General features: G+C 47.6%; 1 protein-coding gene across 3 annotated transcripts; it reads left to right on the top strand.

Moving 5' to 3' along the window:
• Positions 1-7517: 7517 nt before the first annotated feature.
• Positions 7518-21550, top strand: RPL11 (ribosomal protein L11). 3 transcript variants are annotated; one of them, XM_074377188.1, is made up of 6 exons: positions 7518-7611; positions 18249-18399; positions 19367-19473; positions 19789-19920; positions 20930-21040; positions 21469-21550. In XM_074377188.1, the coding sequence occupies exons 1-6, from the start codon at positions 7522-7524 to the stop codon at positions 21496-21498; spliced, it is 621 nt and encodes a 206-aa protein (XP_074233289.1). In that variant the 5' UTR covers positions 7518-7521; the 3' UTR covers positions 21499-21550. The 3 variants fall into 3 exon arrangements, with proteins under 3 accessions (XP_074233289.1, XP_010955669.1, XP_010955670.1); XM_010957367.3 differs by lacking the exon at positions 7518-7611 and adding an exon at positions 17394-17511; XM_010957368.3 differs by lacking the exon at positions 7518-7611 and adding an exon at positions 17518-17660.
• Positions 21551-22012: the final 462 nt, after the last annotated feature.

The raw sequence follows: 22012 nt of genomic DNA, 5'->3' as shown, positions 1-22012 counted from the left end.
AATAGTTGCCATGATAGTTAAAAAAAAAAAAGACAATACAAATACTTGCAAATAGAGAATTGGGAAAATAAATAATGGTAGTCATACAAATACTGTGCTACTGTTTAAAAAGGTGTTATATAAAAGATATTTATAGTACTTTTATAAGTGAAAAAACAGGCCATAAAACAGTTTATATAGTATTAACTCATTTTCAAAAAAACAGTATATAATGCCCACCCATAGGAAAAACTGGAAATATTCACTCCAAAATGTCAGCAGTGGTTTTCTTTGGGAAATGGAATTACAGGTTGCTTTTTTCCCATCCTTTTCTTATTTGTATGTCAGAAGTCAGTTTTGTCCAATAGAACTTTCTGCAGTGATGGAATCGTTCTGTATCTGCTCTGTCCAATATGGTAGCACTAGCCACATGTGGCTACTGAGCACTTGAAGTGTGGCCAGTGAGACTGAAGAATTGAATTTTAAATTTTATTTAATTTTAATTAATGTCAATCTCAATGGCCACGTGTAGTAAGTGACTATTGCACTGGGCAGCTCAGTTCTAAATTGTTTACAAGGAACACACACTGGCTTTGCAAAGAGGAAAGAGAGCTTTTCTTTCTTGTTATCTTGTTTGTCCATTTGCTCTGCCCTGCTGCTTACAGAGTTCCTTTGAGATCTCAGCAAGAGTCAGTGAGTGTGAGGGCTTTGCAAACTGTAAAGTCCTGTGCTCGGGAAATGCTGCTGTATGTGACTCTTCTTCCTCTTGCCTGGGCCCCTTTCCCTCCCTGCTTTTGGGCTCTGAGCTAGAGCCCTGACTAGAGAAAGCATCTCTGAGTGGTTTCTGGAAGGGGCTCTGGGGTCTGGACCCTGTAGCTAAGGAGGAATTCATTCGCTCATCCATTCATTAAACAGCCATTGCACACCCTCCCCGTCCTGACCAGGCCCTGCACTAGGCACCAGATACAGAGGGACTGTGACGTGTGGAAGCTGCCCACGTGGAGATTAAAGTCCAGGCTTGGGATGCATGGAGTGGAGAATCACAGGGTGTGGACACAGAGGCCTGGCTTTGAGTCCCAGCTCAGCCTCCTTTGAGCAGGCCACTCGGTCTTCCTAAGCCTCCGTTTTCTCTTGTGTAAAAGCAGGAAAACAGTGTCACTGCCTTGCCGACCCCACAGGGTTGATCAGGGCTGGGGAAGTGAATTGCAAAGGCCTGCAGAGATGTTCATGGCCAACGGACACAGTGTCCTGGGGAATAAGTGGTCCGTACCAGCCAGTTCCAATGCCCACTGTAGATATTATTACTGGTGATACTTTATCACAACACACCATGGTTTTTATAAGCATAGTTAAAATATCAACTTTTACGAAGGCTACAAAAAGATGTAATCATTCATCCGTAGGACATATGTTGAACCCCCATGGTTTTCCAGGCCAACGTGATGTAGGTTCTGTCTGGAAATACAGACCTGGATTACAGCCCTTCTGGTAGAAACCGGAATTCATTCAGCCATTCCACTGGTATACGCCAGGCCACTAGGGACGCAATGGAACAAGACAGCCTCTGCTCTCAGGAAGCTTTCAAAGGAAATGAGGGAGGCAGATAGTCGTCAAATAGTAACCCAAATATATAATTAGAAGCTGTGATAAGGGTTAAGAGGAGCAAGAACAGAGAGGTAGGAAGGCGTATCATGGGGGATCTTGGGTTAGTAGTGGTGAGAGGGTCAGAGATGATGTATCTGAGAGGATCAGGATCTGAAGGAGTTTAATAAGAGGTGAAGGGGTGGGGAAAGAGGGTCCAGGTGGAAGAAACAGTATGTGCAAAGGCCTGAGGTGGGAGGAGGAAGAGCACTCCGAGGCCTTGCGGCTAGAACCCGCAGGAAGGCAGAAGAGATGGGTTACGTTACCTGGCTGAGGAGGGGCGGAGCCCGCAGGGTCCCGTGGACCATGGGAGCCAGTAAAGGGTTCCATGGGAGGGCGGTGAGAGGAGCTGTTCGTTCTGGGAAGAACACTGCAGGGGCAGAGTGGAAACAGGGTGGGCACAAGGGTGGCTGGTGTAAGGGAGGTGGCACTGGGGATGCAGGCAAGAGGAGACTTGAGAGCTGTATGGGAGGGAAGTAACTTGGTGTTGGATTCGCCCTGGGGGAAGTGGCAAGAGGGATCCTAGTGCGATAAGATCCGTGATGGAGGAAGGTCTGATTAAGGCTGACTTGAGGGGCCTGGGGCAGGTCTCCCAGGTGGAGGGGATCTCCCTGGGCTGTGGGACAGGCTGCAGCACCCCTGGTGGAGAGACAGGGGAAAGACAGTCTCTGCAGATGAACCCGTGGAGCAAAACTTTTGTGTGCTTGGGGAGCCCGCCGGAAATGAAATTAACATTTGTTGAGTACTGGCCACGCTCCAGGCCCTATTCCCAATGCTTTATTTTCACCACCTCATTTAACTCCCACAAAAACCCTACGAGGTTGATGTTATTATCACTCCCACTTTACAGATGAAAAAACTGAGGCTCAAAGAGGCTCCGCAGCTGGGACACCAGCCAGGCTGACTCCCGACCTGCCGTTGGGCCATGGTGTCAAACTGCTCTTGTAGTTTGGGGTGACTAGAGCCTGGAAGGGTTGGAGAGGTGAGAGGGATGAGGCCAAGGCTGGAGAGACGGGCTGGGACCAAATCCTGAAGGGCTGCATGCGTCCAGTTAGGGGATCTGGACTTTACCGTGGCAGAATATGTAGTGTGTTCTTAGGGTGAGGATGATGAGATCACATGCTTTTTTTTTTTTTTTTTTTTTTGAGAAGTCACTTTAGGACCAGACAGGGGGAGAAAAGCCAGAGAGGGAGAGACAGGCAGGGTGTGTATGGAAGCTCAGGGGAGAGGCCACTGCAATAGCAGAAGATGGGCGTGCAAGGCTGGAGCTGCAGGGCTCCGGACAGGGGTGGACCCCAGACAGACAGTTCCAGGTTCTATTTAACAGGCTGGTTGGCAGGCGGGATGTGAGGAAAGAGCAATAAAACTTGAGTAACTGAATGGTGCTGATTACTTTATTCATGCAGACAGACCTACTTAAGCACCTACTAAGTGCCAGGTCCTGAGTGAAGTGCTGAGAACACAAATAAAAAAGATGAGCTTGCTGGCCCAAAGAAGCCAGGAAGGGAGGTGGGAAACCCTGGAAGAGGAGAAGGGAGGGGAGGGCAATGATGAGTTTGGTTGGGGGTGTACTGAGTTAGAGGGGCCAGGGGTAGCCATGTGGCATTATCTAATGGGCTCTGAAGAGACAGTCTGGGACTTGGGAGAGAGGTCGACTTTGAGATACGTGATTTTGAAAATCAAATCTTGAATTGCTGTTCCGCACCCCTCCCTCCGGAGGGAAGACTTCATGTTGTTTACTGCCAACTTTTTGTTTACTTTTCAGATTTGTACTACAAGGCTTAATAATAAAATCGAAGTTTTTTGGGAAAAAAAACTTCCCAGAAATCATTGAATTGTACACTTAAAATGAGTAAATTTTTATGTTATATAAATTAACACTCAATAAGGTTTAAAAATGCACTTAGAGGGGGGAGGATATAGCTCAGTGGTAGAGCGCATGCTTAGCATGCATGAGGTCCTAGGTTCAATCCCCAGTACTTTCATTAAAATAAATGAATAAATAAAACTAGTTACCTCCCTACCCAAATAAAAAGTACAAATAAATCCATTCTGACAATCCCTGCCTTAAAAAAAAATGCAATTAGGAAAAAAAGTCTCTAGGAAGTCACAAAACATGGATAGAGGGAACATTCCACACAGAGGGCAGGAGTGAAAGCCTGGGTGACGTGACCAGATGTGGGCAGTACGGTGTGGATGAATTTGGGCAGCTCGGAAGGGAACAGGAGACAGCGCCTGTCTTTCAGAGCAGCTGTACTAGTCACGTCACTGAGCACTGACCCCCTGCAGGTGCTGCAGGAACTTTTCATCCTAGATGGAATCAATCCTCCAAACAGAGGGATGCCATCCTTGTTTTACAGATGGGGAAACTGAGGTTCAGAGAGGTTAAGTAAGTTACCCAAACTCACATTGCCTTTATTAAAGGGGTAGAATCAGTCCAGCTCCAAAATTCGGCTCTTCATGAACACTCTAGACCAGGTTTTGCCACATAAAACAAACATACCTATCCAAGCAGGGGAAGGCAGTATGGGCTGGGACCTGGGAGCTCACTGCAGGAAAACGAGGAGCCGAGACACTGGCGCTACGATGGCGCCATCTGCTGGCCAAGATGTGGAACTTGGCGGGCAAGGGGAAGGTGCTCATTTCCAGCACAATTCTTTTTTTTTTTTTTTTTAATTTATTTCTCTTTTTTGGAGGTGGGTGGGTAATGAGATTATTTATTTATTTATTTTAATGGAGGCACTGGGGATTGAACCCAGGACCTCATGCATGCTAAGCACGCGCTCTCCCACTGAGCGATACCCCCCACTCCCAGCACACTTCTTTGTTTGCCCTCTCCTCACCGTGGTTGCCTCCCAACAGCCCTGGATGGCTGCTAGGCAGGATTATTGTCTGGCTTCAGTTTACCAACAAAGAGACCGGGGCTCAGAGAGAAGAAGTGACTTCTCCGAGATGACTCAGAGAAGTAGAGGAGGACCTAGGATTCAAATCCATGCCGGTGAGATGCTGTCCACATCCCGTCTGCCCCCAGTGTGGATTTAGCCTCCAGAGTGTCCCCTGAGGGCATCTAGGAGCATCTGGGCCAATCCCCTTCTCTGTCTGGTTTACAGATGGGAAACAGCTCAGGTAGTGACCTGACCTACCCAGGTTTGTCTCTGCGGGGTTATGCCTGCAGGGTCTGCATGGGGTTTTCTGGGTTCTAAGGTGGGGCAGAAACCACCCCGCCTTAGGAATCCAAGCCAGAGGTGTTTCTCTTTGGGAAATGGCTGCCCTTTCTCCTTCCCCAACCCCTCAGGTATCCTGGGTCTCAGGTTCAGGAAGGAGGGAAGGGGGAAAAAGAAAGGAGGCCCAGTGGGAGGGGAGGAGTGGGTGGTGAGCTAGGAGGAGAGGGAGAGGCAGGGGCCCTGCAGGAGGCAGAAAAGTGGGGCCAGAGCAGGGTGAAGGCCAGCAGTAATGAAAGCGAGGACCCTAAGCTGAGCTACCACTGTTGAGGGACAGGCTTTACAAGGGTATCACCCTTAACCCTCTCAGTGACCCTGAGATGGGGGAAGGATTACTACCATCATTTACAGCTGGGGAACAATATCAGGGAATTTCAGTAACGTGCCCAAGGTTACAAGCAAATGAATATGAAGCTGGAATCTGAACACAGGAAGTGTGACTCCAGGAGAAAGGGACTGATGGAAAGCAGAGAGAAGGGGCCAGTGTGCTATCCAGACATCAGGCTGGGACTGGGGAGCACAGGGGTCCTGCTGCTGGGGGTCCTGTCATTGTGTGTGTGCATGTGTCCATGGCAGGGAGGGAGAATGTCTGAGTCTGTTGTCACACCTTGGTGACCACCTTGGAGCCCGAGTTGTCTGACTGTGGCTGAGCAAGCTGGGATTGGTGAGTGGCCTGAAAGGCTTCCTGTCCCCTACATGTGTGGGCTGATGTGTAGTCACCCTTCCCAATTCGGCTTAAAAGTCACCTCCTCTGGGAAGCCCTCCCACATTGCTGAACCGAGGTTAGATCCCCATGTTACACACTTGCAATGCTTCTCCTGCCAAGTGGTTAACTCTTTGTATTCATTCAGTAAATACAAGTTTGTCTGACCCAATTTGTAGTAGGCAGGTACCAAAACTCTAGAAAAAAATAGACATGCAGGGGTGAATGAACAGGACCCACTAGCCTGGAACATTTACTGTCTCTTGAGCTTCAGGCTGTGGGTTTTACAGACAGGAAGGAGAGCAATGGTTAATTCTCCTATGGGTTAATTTGAGATTTATCAAGCCAGTTTCCACCATGTCTTAATGTCCATCTTTCCACTCTAGTCTCCAGCCTGTGAGGGTCGAGATGACTGTCTTGATTCCTGCTATATTCCCAGTACGTAACACAAAACCTTGCACGGGGTCCTGGCATTAGGTAAATACTTGTTGAACAAATGAGTGTATGAATGAATGAAGCCCATGGGTTTGGGCACAGGCTGCAGAGGCCAAGTTTGTCATGAGGGCATGAGGGGAAGGGACCCAAGCAGGACTGGCACAGGGGAGTGGCAGGCCACTGTAGTCCCCTCCGTGATGGCCTCTCCTGGGGCTGCACCATGCAGTGCACAGCCTGGGGACCACATCCGGGGGCCCTGAGCCAGTGCTTCTGTGGTGGGCTGGCTTCCCTTAAAGGCTACTGGGAGACAAAGCCTGGAGAAGGCAAGCAGCGGGTCCCCCTTCTTCCCCACCCCCCACCCCAGATGGCTGGGCCCCCCTTTGCCCACATTCCCTCCTGGGAAACCCAGGAGGCTAAGCCACCCATCCTGGGGAAGAGGGCCAGGCCACCCACCAACACCTGGCCAGGTACTGCCCTCCAGCATCCCTGGGAACAGAGATAACGGAAATAGAAAACTCCCCCCTCCCCAGCTTCACCCTACCACACCTGATCCGGAAGGAGGGCTTAGACGGGAGAAAGCGGGCAAAGGGAGTCAGGCAGATGCCACTGTTCAGCTGTAAGGGGCAGGTGAGCCTCAGCCTCCTCACAGGCAAAGCAGTATAAGAACAGTGCCTATTTCGGAGTCCGCTGTGAAGATTACATGGTTTCGGGAGCACAGATAGTTAGGGGTTCAGTAAGCGGCAGGCGACACCGCTGCCGACATTGCACAGTGAGGAGTCGCCCCCTCGTGGTCGGCCCTCACCAACGCTAATGTCTACCTTCATCCAGTGCTGACCATGCACCACGTACATCCTTAGCACTTCATCTGCATTAATTCATTTAATCCTCATATGATGTTGTGCCCATTCTGCAATAAAGACAGGAAGTCTTAGGCATAGAAGGGCACGCGGTTTGTAAGGAGCAGAGCTGGGGTTTGAACCCAGACAGTCTGGTTCCAGAGTGGCTGTCCCTAACCCCTAACCCATAACCCCTCACCCCTCTGCCACATACTTGTATTGTCTGGTCATGAGCTTTTTTCACGTTGCTGTGTCATTAGGAATGATCATCCTCTTAGGCTCGCTGCACTTTATTCTGCTCAGCATTTTCTGATCACTTATTGGTGCAAGGCCCTGTGCTGGGATAGAAAAGGAGACAACAGAGAGCTCCCAGCTGGGCGGGAGACAGACACTTACACAAATACCCATGCTAGCAAGTGATGGGTTCAGTGATAGTGCTTCTATAAGGCGCAGAGGAGGGAAGGATACACCTTAGGACAGATGACTCGAAGCAGAATGATTGGCTTAAGGAGAATGGCTCTGACATCCATCTGTTTGCATTAGTGATTCTCTAACGTTTTGGTCCCAGGAGCATTATCAAGGACACTACAGACCTTTTGTTTATGTGGGTTATATCTTTTCAACATTTGCCGTATTGAAAATTAAATTCGAGAAATGCTTAGAACCAGAGCATATGTAAACACACATTCCATTTTCCATCAGAACAATGGCACAGCTGTGTCCCAGGACCTGTGCTCCAGCAGAAGAGTGGGAACAAAAACCCCAGCTCCCAGGTCCAACTTTACAAGAAGCAGAGGTAAAGCTTTAAAAAAAAATTAGATTTTAATACTGGCATTACAGTTGGGCAGTGTGGCAGAACCGCTTAGTGAACTAGGGAAATATTTCTCCTCCCGTGGATAAGTACCAGCTGCCGGGAACCCTAGCAGCCTCAGCCTGCCCCGGAGATTCTCCCACTATTGTAAATCATTCTAGAAAGAATACCCCTGTAATTATATTTCCTTTTGATAAATACCTAGAATTGAATTATTGAGTCAAAAGGATGCACATTTTAAGGCTTCAGAGTCACATTTCCAAAATGCCATGCAGAATGTTTATGTCAGTTGAAATTCCCACCAAGAAAGCATGAGAGTGCCCATCTTCCTGTGTCTCTCCCCAACCATGCATGGTCTTCATACTTTTTCTAATGTTTGAAAACCCAGAAGGTGAAAAATGGTATATTGCTTTCATTTGCATTTCTTTGATTCTTAGAAATGTTGACTATTCTTTCTTGATTTATTGATTTATCTATTGACAAGGCCTCTTTTTATTGATTTTGGAGGGGTGAGGTAATTGGGTTTATTTATTTTGAATTTTTTTGGTGGGGGGACGTAATTAGGTTTATTTTTTTATTCTTAGAGGAGGTGCTGGGGATTGAACCCAGGACCTCGTGCATGCTAAGCATGTGCTCTACCACTTGAGCTATACCCTCCCCCACTTTTTATTGATTTAAAAGAAATCTTTGTATATTAAGATGCTGCAACTGCAAACTGTAAATTCTTGACTCTAGACCTGATGTGGGGATTGCCTCTTTCTCTCCTACCTCCTCTAGCCTCCTCCATGGAACTAGGAGAGGAATTACTTTTACTCATTTCAGAAAGGCTTTTTGTAGGAGAAATCTTGAGAAGATGGAAAATAAGAGATACTGAGAGATTCCGAGTACTTTTTATTTTGGAGGACTTTCCTCTCCAATCTACCCTTCCCTGCTTTGAACTGTGGAAAGGTTGCTGTGTTCTTTGGTAGCAAAATAACTGAGTCACGACCAAGTGTGATCTTTCTGGGTTGCAACACTCTAGGCCAAATGCGTCCCCATCCAGGAAATCGCACTTTTGTGCTGTGCTGACTGAGGTAAGACCCAGCGCATTGTCGGCTCAGCAAGCCTTGATTCATGATGTCTCTGCTGCTCCCCAGCTGTGTGTCCTTACACAAGTCCCTTAACCTCTCTGTGCGTCAATTCCCTCTGGAATGGGGGAAACATTACTCACCTCTTCACAAGGGTTGTTGTGAATATGAGAGCAGGTAATGTGTGTGTAAAGCACTGGACTCAGTGCTTGGCACAGTGTAGGTGCTCGAGAAACCTCTGTCAAATTAATAACTGACAGTTGTCTTCCTTTCAGTTTGATCTTACTGTGGTGTGTGTGTATGTGTGTGTGTGTCCTTGTTTAGCTTTCTCTTTTTTTCTACTGAAATCGTACTCAGCTTTTCAGAAAAATAATAAACCAAACCTCTGCGCATTAACCTAGGTGGGTTAGAAACCTTTGGTGACAAGGAACAGAAGTTAATTGGGAGCTTAATAGAAAAGAAGAAAGTGGGGCAAATCCATTACAAACACTCAGAGTGTCTCACGGTCGAAGAGCTCAAAATGGGGACTCCTCTCTGCTTCTCCCGGTAGGTCTGCTATGTTCCTCTCTCTGTTTCTCTCTCCGTCCCTCTAGACTTTCCCTGCCACTGTGGCCACCAGCTCCTGCTACTCCCAGTTCCAGTCTCAGCCACGTGCAGAGACTCGCTAACTGACCCTGAATCCCAAAATCACATTCCTGCTCAAATCTCAGATCCAACCAGGTGCTGTCCTTTGAAAAGTACACAGTCAGTCCCTGGAGGACAAAGGAGCTCATCAAAGCTGCTTTTTGTAGGCAGGGAAAGACTGGGCCAGCTGAGAAGCTTGAGTTCTCTGAGAGACTGGGTGGACGTGACTAGAAATTGATATCAGAGCTCAAAGAATTGACCCCAGAAGGTCATAGCCTGAAAGAGATTCACATATTATCTAGTTCAAACTCTGCCCACATTTAAAACAATTTTTTTTATAAAGAAGGAATGAGGTCCAGACATATGTGGTTTGTCCACATACAATTTGGACACATACATGTCCACAGCCTCCCAGTCAGTCAGTGACAGAGCTGGAACCAGAAGTCAGGTCTCCCGCCACCATGGCCCAGTCTCAGGCTCTCGAAGAGGTAGGGGTTATCATACTCCCCACTCTCTCAGGGAGTAAACTGAGGCAGAGAGCAGTCAGGTGGCATGCCCGAGATCCCCCAGCTGGATGGTGCCACAACTGGGGTCTGAGCCTGGGTCCCAGTTCTTCCCATGGCCCACTGTGGAAGAGGGAAGGTGGGAGGGAGAATCAGAGAGGAAGATGGAAGGGTAGAGTAGGGCAGGGGGAACAATGGGGAAGGGAGCTGAAGGGGGTGGGAGAGGAGAGAGCCTCACCCTGGACAGGATCACCCTCGACAAGCTTTTTCCCCAAGAGTGTTAGGCCCCTCCGTGCTGGTCATGGCTGTGAGTCTATCACCTCAAGGCTGCACCTTGTTCTTTTGCTCCATGACCTTGACCTTGCTCTTTCTCTCCAAGAGCAGGCTTCTTGGTGAACCTGATGAAGTGCCCCCAGGTGAGGCCTTTCCTCCCCACCCCCCATTTCCCTCCCTGTCACGTCTACCCTTCCCACCTGGGTGAAGGTTGGGTTCTGATGGGAAATAAAAGGTCAGAAAGCCCAACAGAGGACAAAAACTGGGACCTATCGGCTAAATTCAATGCTTGGAAGGTCTGGGTTTGGTCCCGACCTTCCAAGCATTGAGAAACTATTCCAAGCATTGAGTGAAAATAACAATTTTATGAAACTTGAAACATCTTAAAGAACCAGGTGTGATGACAGCAGGAGGAGATCCTGTGTCATGATCTTTCATCCTGCCTTTCATCCTGTTCTCCAGGTTGTCTTCATAGTAAAGAAAGATTTCTCTACACCCCAATTTTTATCAAATGTATGGAAACAAAAGTCAATGAGGGATGGATGTTTCAAGAAAAGTGGAAGTATCTTTGTGAAAGAGAGCTCATCTCTACAGGTTGAATTTTAAACAAACGGTGTTGCAGGAAGACAAGTGATGGTTTTCACCTGCCTGATCCCTGGAGGTGCTGAGTTTGCAACCTCTGCCTTGGCTGGTTCCAGCAGGTGTTTCTCAAAGATGGGGCATTTCGTTAGGAAGCACTCTCTCTATTGGACGGGAAAATCCACGCACGGAAGATGTTCAGCAACCCTGTCTACCCCTACTCCCTAGAAAATATCAGTAGTGCCCCCCAAACCTCTGAGAGGGTCCTGAGTGTAGGTTTTGACCCAGAATCTCTTTGGGGACTGGGCCAACATCTGGGTAGCCATAGCAGCACTGATATGGGCCTGGCGCAGGCTTGGTGCTCACAAGCTCTTGTCCTGTTCTGGTCAGTCCTTCCCTGAGGACCTAATAGGCGCCAGCACCATCTGGGCACTTCATATCCATGTCTCATCTAATCCTTACAACATCCAACTGAAATCAGTATCATGAAGCCCATTTTAGAGGTAAAAATGCTGAGGCTCTGAGAGGGTATGAAATGTGCCCAGGATCTCAAACTAGGAAAAACCAGGACCAGTATTTGAACTCAGCAGTGCTGACTCTAAGACCAGCTGTCTTGTACCTGCATGATCAGGCCACCCAGGATGGTGGTTTTCCTGCTCTCTGTACGTCCCTGCTTGACTAGAACCTGCTTCGCCTCCACCTACTCACATGACCGACATTCTGTCCCAGTCACAGAGCCCAGTCAGTAACTGCCTATGCACTTACCCGCCAGCCCAGCTAGTGATTGTTCTAATCTTTAGATCAGAACTACCTCCATTATGATAGTCTATTAAAGGGACATGCCCTGTGCTGATTTCCCTGGTAACTGATAGCCGATCTGATGTCAAGTCCCTCCATAACTGGTAACCTTCTTCCCACCCCCACCCCAGCGCCAACCTCTTCCTACTCTCAGCAAAGACTGCTGCCATGTCCTGCCGTCCGCCTCACAAGGTGGAGTGTCTCTCCAGGACCTTGCTTCAGACGTGTAAGATGCCCCTTACCATGGATGTCTCTGTTGCTGACTCCATGCTCTTTCTTCCATCTTTAGGCTGGGTGAGTACAGAGCGTGCAGGCCTGCGGGGTGCAGCCCAACTGCACCACACCACAGCTGCTTCTCAGAACACAAGGGGACACTAGAATGCCAGCCCCTGGGGGCTGTTGTTGCCCACATTCCCCTGTTAGTTAGGCGGAGGAGCCAGAAAACTCAGCTTCAGAGCCCATTCTCGTAACTGCTACCCAGGCTGTGTCAAACCCAGGTTCAACCCCAGCTCCATCCCTTGCCCACAGTAAAGGGATGCGTGAGGTATTAATGCTCTGGGACTTAGGACTCACTTCATGGGGTTGTGAGAATTACCTGCAATACTCCACATGGGCATCTGTTCGTGCATACAGTTGGCACTCAAGTGCAGACTACTGTCATTTATTACATTTGCTTAAAGCCTACCTTTTCTACAACTGACTTGAGAATTCTTAATCTTCTGCTCCACGTGTACATGGATATCTTTTTCTGATTATAAATGTAATGTCTAACATTTTACAATGAACATTTCATGTAGATATGAAGTATAAACTGCAACCCCCTGGCTTACAGATAACTTACTTTTCATGTAGCTCTTTCTAGATTTTTACAGGTGGACTCAAATTAAACATAATACTCTATTCACTTTTTCAAAAATGGAGGTACTGGGGATTGAACCCAGGACTTTGCATGTGCTTAGCGTGCACTCTACCACTGAGCTATACCTAGTCCCCTCTATAACACTTCTTATTTTAAAAAGTTCCTTGTCATTTAACATGTTGAATAGTTAGTGGATTTTTTTTTTATTGCATCTCAAAGTACAGTAGTTTGTTTAGCCACGTCCATTATGAAATGAAAATGGTGATTAATGATTAGAGAAATTACTAGGTAACAGACACCAGACTAAGCAGTTTACACATACAGAACCCCAGAAAGAAGGGATTTTATTTCCATGTAAAATAAGAAAGCTGGAACACAGTTAAGGAATAGCTCAAGGTCACCAGCTTCTAAGAATATTGTTCCTAATTTTTATTAAAAACTGCCATAAGCATTTTGGTAAATAAATCTTTGCATGTGTCCTCGATGACTTAATTAGAATAAGTTCCTAATGAAACAAAGAGTACGCATTATTTTGGAATCTTCTCACATATCCTGCCTAATCGTCCTGGAGAAAGATCAGAACTGCCATTGGCAATGTGTTCCTTTGGATGGTATTTGAACATTGACAAGCACTCCAGGCACTGTCCTTGGTGCTGAGGGTACCATGGTGAATAAGAAGCAACTCTGCTCATGGCACTTATAGTCTTGTAGGGGGGGTGTGTGTGGAGGAGGCAGGTGGATAGTATAGTAGGTGAATGCAAGTGCTGAGAAAAATCTAAAAGGTGAAGGGACATGGTATGAGTGAGTTAGTTGTCAAGAAGGAGTCATCTAAAATGACAGAAATCTGAAGCTTTTAATGCCTGTTTCCCCTCACCCTGAGTATTACCACACATTTCAACCAGTGAGATAAGGGGGTTTCATGCTCATATCCTCCTGAGCATTTATTAGGCACCTGCCATTTTCTAGATGCCAAGAGAACGAAGCGTGCAGCTAGTGGACTAGATAGTAGACTTGGAGTTTTGTAGCTCTCAAGAAATACCGGTGACGCTGGAGATCTCGGTTTGCTCAGCTTTAAAATGGGGATGATGCCGACCCCATAGGCTTATTGTGTAGGTCTGTGAGTTGGCATAAAGCCAAGCAAGTTGCCAAGTTCCTCAAACTAGTGGAAGAGCTAGTCCTCACTGATGAGTCTGGTGTTTGAGTGGGGAGTTGGTCTCGTTATCAACTTCTGGTTTGGCCATCTGCCAGTCTTTGGTCTTTTGGCAACCTATTTCTGACCCTCAATTATCCCCTCTGGAAAGAGAAGGAATATTCTTTTTTTTTTCCCTCCAAGCTTGATTTATATAAAATTGCTTATTAAATTTTTTCAGAGCCTCCTACCCCTCCCTTCTCCTCCACCCTCTGTAAGAGTTGAATATTGTGGGGAGGGTATAGCTCAAGTGGTAGAGTGCATGCTTAGCATGCACGAGGTCCTGGGTTCAATCCCTAGTACCTCTTCTAAAAATAAACAAACAAACATAATTACTTCCCCTTGCCAAAAAAAATCATTAAAAAAAGAGCTTGATGTAAAAAAAAAAAGAGTTGAAAATTAATAGAAATAGTAGCATTCTTCCTCAGGCCACTAATTTTTGAGTCCCCATGAGGCGAGATGTGTTCTATGTGGCTTCTGTGAAGCATAGCTCTGCTTCTCTTCCAGGAAAGAAGGCTTCCTTGACTGGAGCCTTCTTCCCCATCCAGCAAAACTGTCCCTGATCCTCCTTTCCCAACCCTTTCACCCATGGCAGTTGTTGCCTCTTGCCCCTTCTGAGAGTGACCACGCACTGAGAGCTTGCTGTATGTGACCTCAGGGCCAGGGCATGTACCTCTCTATAGTGCCACGGTAGGGGCTGGTGTTTCCTCTGATGGTCATGGGATACTGGGGTTTCAAAGCCTAGAGATTTGCTTAAGGACCTACGCCAACTGGAAAGGAGGAACTCCATCAGGATTCCAATAATGGGCCTAACCTATAACGCTCAAGTGCTAACCAGCTCTTGGTCAGCCCACTTGGCCTTTAATATCAACCTCCTTGGTTCTTTCTGTACTTCCCCTGTCCTGGATGTCCAGTTAACTGATACATCTTTGAGGGCAAAGATGATGCCTCTGACAAGCTTTGTATAGGGTTTTTAGAGGAGTAATTACAATGTCTGCTTAAAAGGCATGCATACAGTGCACTGTCATACTGATGTCGGCTTCCCAGGGGGTCTTTGACTCAGGAACGCACCCTTGCCTACAAGCCTGCTTCCTTGGTCTTCAGAGCCTGCAGCGCCTTCTTTACGGTGCCTCTGTGGGGGAAAAGCTTAGTCTTTAGAAGGTATGAGTATCAGAGTATTTGAGTCTTGTTTTCGTTCTCACTCCTGATGCTTACTTCACTTTGCTGAATGTTAACAAGTCCTTTTCCTTCTCTGGACCTCAGTTTTCCCAACTGTGTAATGAGCAGATGGAATGAAATCTAAGTGCTGAGACTTCTGGGTTTCCAACCATTATGGCCAAGTGAACTTCAACTTCCTTGGTCTGTTTCCCCCCGCATGAAATAGAGATGAGATCTACTGTGAGTTGTTGGGAGAATTAAACAAGCTCATATGTACAACTCAAAGTATCAGCTACGTTACTCACTCGGCCTCTTGTGCCATGGTCCCATAGCTCGTGCTGCTGGCAGTGTTCCCCACTGTTTCTCCACGTCCTGTGTCCTAGGGTGCTTTGCTGCACAGGATGTGAGGCAGGATGGTGGCTATTGGGGTCATCAAAGCAGTGGAGGAAAAAGCAGCTACTGGAGGTAGAGTCACTACCTTTTATGGCAGGTGGTCATAAAAGCCACCAGGAAGTGAGGGCTGACAGCTACTCAGGCCCCTCCAGCCAGGGGCAGCCCAGGCAGAGCTCACCTGGGAAAGAGTGGCTCAAAGAGAAGCCTTGAACTTGCTCTTCTCTTACTTGAACTGTTTTTCCCTCCTCTTAACTGAGGCACTGAGGATTGAACCCGGGACCTCACGTACACCAAGCACACCAAGCATGCACTCCACTGGTGTGCTATGCCTGCCACCCCCTTGCCTGAACTGTTCTAAACCTGCCCCTGCTGACCCAGTTTTCTTTGTGCTGATGAGTTTATGGCATGGGAATAAAGCACAAGTCCTTTTGCCTCTGTGTCTACTGACCTGCCTATTTCAAGCAAGGAGGAAGCAGAAGGGTGCAGGGTCTAATTCTGCTACTCCGTCTTCCTTCTAGGGGCCTGACTGGTGCAAGAACCAGAGAGCTGGGGGTCACGGGGAGGAAAAGGTATAAAGGGGGAAGCCTGGGGCAGCTTTTGGCCCTGGCTTAGTTCATCAGCTCCTAAATCAGGATTAGACTCTGGTGTTAGACCATCTGACTTAAATAGAGTCTATAAATGTTACTGAACTTCTGTGTGCCTTGTTTGCGCATCTGTAAAATGGGAAAACAATAATACCTACCTCCACTGGGACGTTGAACGTTGAGTGATTGGTACTTACTGGGCACCGTATATTAGCTGTTAATTAGCTTTCCTCATTACCATGTGTGGGTACCGCAGTCAAGTGACTCAGTTGGAGAAAAATTGTGGAGGCAGGGAATGAGATGAGAGTTTTTGAAAATAAGCTGTCTTGTATCCTCCTAGGTACATGTTTCCCTCAAGTTTAGAGAAGTTGCAAGAAGTCCCATGTATCCTTCATCCAGATTCCCCAAAATCTTAAATTTACCACATTGGCTTTATCCTTTTCTCTTGAAATATACATCCCCCCCCCCGAACCAGTTGATAGTAAACTGCAGATATGCCCCTTTCCTCCAAATACTGAACGTGTATTTCTTAAACCCAGGGAAATTCTCTTAGGCAGCCAAGATCACGTAATCAGCCCAAGCATTAAATGAACATTTCTGACGTCTGTAGATTCAGATTTTGCCAGTTGTCCCAATAATGTGCTTTACTGGAAAAGAAAACCCAGGATCCTGTGCTGCATTCAGTTGTCTTATTTCTGGAGTTCTGGAGTTGCCCCTCCCTTGGCTCTGCCCATCCTAGGGGCCCAAAACCCCTGATCTGGGCTGGCACTGGGTGCTGGATAGAGGAGGCTCGAAGGATGGCCCTTTGCTCTGTGCCTTCTTCCATCAGCCCAGCTTCCCAGATGTGCCGTTTTGTCCTCAAGGATGAAAGCCTGGGGGCTTCTGCCTCTCCTGTGGCAGTGGGAGCAGGAATCATGGAAGCAGAAGAAAAACCTTGGCTCCTTTTCCACCAAAGCCCTGTATGGTCATCTTTTTCCATTTGTCCCTGTTAAAGACACTGGCTGCCTCAAGGCAAGCTTCTGCCTAGGATGTGGATCCTGTCACCTCCTTGGGTCCTGCTGATGAGGATTTAGTGCAAACCTAGGAAGACCTGTTACTGTCTGAGATCGGTGTCCTTGTCTGTCAAGAGACTAATTTGCAAGCTGTCTTGGTGCCTGCACGATGACCCTCTCTTGCTTATGTACCATGTCTAACAGTTTTCTGGGGAGGGGGGAGTGGGTTGCTTGAATACAGTGAGTTCATATTAATTAGGGTAATATCTTATCGTGGGCTTACTGTGTGCTCCACACCTCATTTAATTTTCACAACAATCCCGTGAGAAATAAGTATCCATTTTAAAGCCGAGGAAAACTGAGACTTAATAAATTAGTAGCCAGTTAAGGTCACATAGCTATTTAGCTAGCCAAGACAGACTGCATCCGCTTGCCTTCACAGCTCTGAACTCTCAAGCCAACACTCTGTTCGAATTACTATTTAAATTCCATTTGTTTACATTGTTGCGGAATAAAAAATTAATTTCAGGATTCGCATAATTGACATAGCGTAGTTCTGGTCATCTCTAGGCCAGTCGTGAGGCTGTGGGCGGAAACAGCGTTAAGGGGGACTGGAAGCTCAAAGAGATGCCAGCTCAGGGAGTCTAAAAACTGACTTTTGGAAAGCCTGGGTCCCAAGGAATCGGACAGCGTTGCCTGCAGTTGCCACTGTGTCCACGAGGGGGAAGCCAACCCAACGCGGCCCCAGACTCGCCTCTCTTCCTCTCGTTCGTCTCACTGGTTAGCCTGGGAAAAGAGCCCGCCTCCTGGCCCATAAGGCTCTGGGTCGGAAGTCTCACTCTCTCTTCCTGTTTCCCATCATGGCGGTGAGTGGCTGAGACCTGGGTTTGCTTTCCTTCATCCGTCTCCATCCACGGCCAGCCGAGCCTGAGGGGGTTACCTCGCTCGTGGCCCGAGAAAAACAGAGCCCTCATTGCCGGCCGTGCTGAAACTGGCAGAACCATGCGACCCCAGGGTGCGGAGCAGGGCTTTGTCACCTTCCTCCCACCCTCTTAGGATCGGGCTCCGGGCAGCCCCCGCAGGGTCTGGAAGTGCGGCCCGCAGGCTGCAGCGAGGGCCGTGCTGCGAGCGGAGGGGCCTGGGACGCGGGGTCCGGACCTCTCAAGTCCCAGGAACTTGAAGCTTGCGCTTTGCTGCGGAACCTCAGCCGGGTCGTCCTTTAGGGCGGACGCTAGGCTTCCGCTGCCCTAAGGCTAGACGGCTTCCGAATGGGGTAGGGGACGCTGTACAGCCACGTGCTTGCTGTTTCCTCAGCAAGTAAATCCTGTTTTCTTCCATCTCGTCTGCCGTGTAATGACGCTGTCACTTTAGACTTTGAGTCACTTAGGGTTTACTTCGGTGTCTGTAACTCTTAACACCAGGTATCCGTCCTGTTCACCCGTTTGTGCTTGGGAGGAGAAACAGGGCCCCGAGATGCCTCCCAAACATCGTGATAGTTCATAAACCTTTAGAGGTTTGCCATTTGAGCTGAGCTGTGCATAAAAATACCGGGCTGACAGCTGCGGTGGGGTTGTGTGTTGACTGGTGCGCTTCCCTGTTGCAGCAGGATCAAGGTGAAAAGGAGAACCCCATGCGGGAACTTCGCATCCGTAAGCTCTGCCTCAACATCTGCGTGGGGGAGAGTGGAGACAGACTGACCCGGGCAGCCAAGGTGCTGGAGCAGCTCACAGGCCAGACCCCTGTGTTCTCCAAAGGTGAGCAGTGGCAGGTACAGAGAGGGCTGGCCACTCAGTAGGCCTGGATGTTTCTTACCTCGCCTGCCGTCGAGCCTGTTTTGTACCCTTTTAGGAGGTGACAGTTGGCATTCCTTAAAAGCATTGCCTTCCCGAGCTTTCCAAGCTCAGGTGGCATTGGGATACCAGGTTTTATGAATGGAGACTTAAGACTAGCCCAAGTAGAGATACCCAGGATATGAGGTAGCGTGGAAATGTTGAGAATGCAGAAAATGGCATTTGGCTTGATGAGTGGTTAGGGTTAAATAGGCTACATCAAGAACAGGGCTGTGTACCTAGACTAACGTAGTTCAGATCCTGGCTCTATCACTCGCTAGTGCTTTTGACCTCTCTGGGTCTCAGCTTCCTTAATTGCATAAAGGGGATGGTGATAGTTGCTGTATGAAATTGCAGAGGATAGAATGAGTTAGAAGATGCCTGCTCCATAACCAGGAGCAGTGTCAGCTTTACTGTTATTTTTGTTTGTTTTTTGCATTTCCTTGCTTCAGGGTAATGGAATACGGCAGGTCCTTGAATTCAGATCCTGCCTCTTATTTCCAGCTAATCTTGTGCAAGTTAACGTATCAGAACTTCATCTGTGGAATGGGGAGAACAGTACAATAAGGTTTTAGCAAGTATTTGCTATTAACATCAGTAATGTTTTCTTCAGAACACATTGTTTTCCAGTGGCCTAGTCAGGTTGTGAACTTGCCCTTCCTGGGGCTTTAACATTATGGCTTCGAGGTCTTAACTGCTTAGTATGAGTGAGTGTCTTGGAAGTTGGAAAATCTGCTTTCTGTGAACAGATTTAGGTGACACTGGTTAGAACACCACCACTTTAGAGAGTGGATGGATACTAATATCTCTTTGGAGCCGTGGAGACGATGTTCTGGGGACAGAAGTGAGTACAAGTGTGACAGCAGCTGACTCCTTGTTACCCTGCCTGCAGCTAGATACACTGTCCGATCCTTCGGCATCAGGAGAAATGAGAAGATTGCTGTCCACTGCACAGTCCGGGGGGCCAAGGCAGAAGAAATCCTGGAGAAAGGTCTAAAGGTGAGGCTTCGTTCACGATGTGATGCTAAACGCATCAGCATAACACATGTGGATAATGACAGTGGCAGTAGTTACGTCTGATGTACTGTCTTTGTTCTGCTTATTTTGAACTAATGGCTGTTAACTTGTCCTTTGAAAGTTAGTAAAGTTCTCTGAAATCCATAATTGAGATGTGATTTGGTGTAGTGGGGAAGTTAGATTTTGTTACTGGCCAGATTACACAGAATTGTGTTCCTGGGCTTATGAGTGTTGCAGGTTGAGCTAGTTAATGGGGGTTGGGTTGACAGGGAGTGATTGCTGTATTTTTCTCCTCAGGTGCGAGAGTATGAGTTAAGGAAAAATAACTTCTCAGATACCGGAAACTTCGGTTTTGGGATCCAAGAACACATTGATCTGGGGATCAAATATGACCCAAGCATTGGTATCTATGGCCTGGACTTCTACGTGGTATGAATACTTAATCTTTTCCACTTCTGGCTTATTACAGTGGAATCTGTTACTCCTTTATTTCATATGTGCTGTCTTGATGTTCACATGTTGGATTGAGGCTTTGAGTGTTGTCTGTCTCTCCCTCGGGAAGATACACCTTGTTTGTGGCAGGTGTGGAGATATAGCATCTTGAACCAAATGGGTAAGATGCCTGCTGCTGTGGAGCTTACGGCCTAGGATCTAGCACACACCAGTGTGGCTTAAAGGTGGATGAAGGAAGCACTCCATCCAGCCACTGTAGTGAAAATTTGAGAGATGGTGCTGGGGTTGCGTTTGGCGTGTGGGTTGGCTGCACTCAGGCTGTTCTTTCCCTGCTCCTTCGCTTATACCCTGGGGATGGGGTGGCTTCCGTCCAGAGGACACAGGAGCAACTTTGGTGATGTGATTCTTTGCTCAGTCAGGATGGGGATTTTAATGTAGAAATGCCCATGTGTGTCACTAATGTTTAGGTAAATCCTGACTAGTGTGACCCTGAGCAATGGCAGCACCCTCACTATTAGATTTGATTATGCAAACAGTAGTGAGAGTTGGGTGTACCCGGGGGACAAGAAACTTACGAAGCACTTAGAGCTGAAGCAGAGGAAAGAAATATAACTCTTTGTGCTTCTTGGAATTTTAAGATTTTTACAATGCATATGTTAAGTAAGGTTTACTGAAATGTTATTTTTAAAAATAAAAGTGCTTTGGAGTTCGGGGGCAGTGGAGAATCCTTAACTACCACTGGAAGTTAGGTAGGGGAAGGGCTGCAAGTTCTAGCCTCCAGAGCAAACCTAGAGTAAGGTGGTGTGTTGTCCAGGTTGCTGGTCACAGTTACATGAGACACTGAGATCATGCCATGGGCCTCTTGCTCCAGAATTCATTGGGCGAACAGGTGACTCTTGAAGACTGATCTCTCCACTGTGTGAGTCTTGTCCGTCTGCTCTTGACTCTGAGCTGGCTAGGTGACTGTTGGTTATTCCTGGGACAGGTGCTGGGTAGGCCAGGTTTCAGCATTGCAGACAAGAAGCGCAAGACAGGCTGCATTGGGGCCAAACACAGAATCAGCAAAGAGGAGGCCATGCGCTGGTTCCAGCAGAAGGTAAAGCTTGATTTATCTCAGGTGATGTGGTGGAATGTGGTGTTGGTGAGTGGAGCTGGGATACGGGGATGCAAGAGCGAGCACCCTCTGGTGGGTAGCTTTCTTAAAGATAGAACACTTGGGCAACTTGGCCAGTGGGGGCTTCGCGGGTGTTGGCTTAAAGAACACTCAGGCTTTTTGCCCAGCCCCATGAATGCAGGTAGCTGGAAGGGGGAGGGATGTGGCTTTAATAGGAGCCACTTTTTCTCAGGGTGCAGTAAAATTGAGCCTAGGGTAGCAGTTGTTAAAACTGGCCAGCTTCCTGTTAAGGGATATGGGATTAAAAGCCAAAGTTCATGTATCTGATTTGAATTCTCTTAACGTTAGCCATTGCTACAGTCTTCACTGTTACCTCCTGTTCTGAAAAAATTAAATCTCTTCTCTTTCAGTATGATGGGATCATCCTTCCTGGCAAATAAATTCCCGTTTCTATCCAAAAAGCCAATAAAAGGTTATCAGTGAAATGTACAATTACTGTTGTGTGTTCTGTGAAAGGAGCCTGGCCATATTCAAGTCCTTGGACCTCAAGCCACTTAAAGCTTCGATGGGAATAGCTGGTAACAACCCTGTCATCCATCCCTGATTGGATGTCAGTGTTTCCTGGCAGATCCAAGCCTGAGCTTCACAGCATTGCCCGTGTTCACCACATCCTTGTTGACAGGCTGTTGTGGTGGTCCTGTGGAAACATACAGAGGGAGGGTGTGGTTGGGGCTGGGGTTTGAAATCAGAGCCTTAATTAAAGGTAGGGCACAGTGCTCCCCTGTTCCAGGAGCCTCCTCTCTACTGTTCTTCACTAGAGGTTTTATCAGCACTGTCTGGTGAAGGAATCAGAGGCTTTGGTGTCGTGCTTGGGGTTAAATTTTGGACTCGGTTTTCCTTTAAAGTGAGAATCTATGGGGTTGTTAGGCAGTATAAGTAGAGAAGGGGGTGGTC

Source organism: Camelus bactrianus, chromosome 13 (genome assembly GCF_048773025.1).
Source record: "Camelus bactrianus isolate YW-2024 breed Bactrian camel chromosome 13, ASM4877302v1, whole genome shotgun sequence".
In the NCBI taxonomy this organism is placed as follows: Eukaryota; Metazoa; Chordata; class Mammalia; order Artiodactyla; family Camelidae; genus Camelus; species Camelus bactrianus.
The sequence above is the reverse complement of the archived record's forward strand: the minus strand, read 5'-3'. Positions and strand labels throughout refer to the sequence as shown.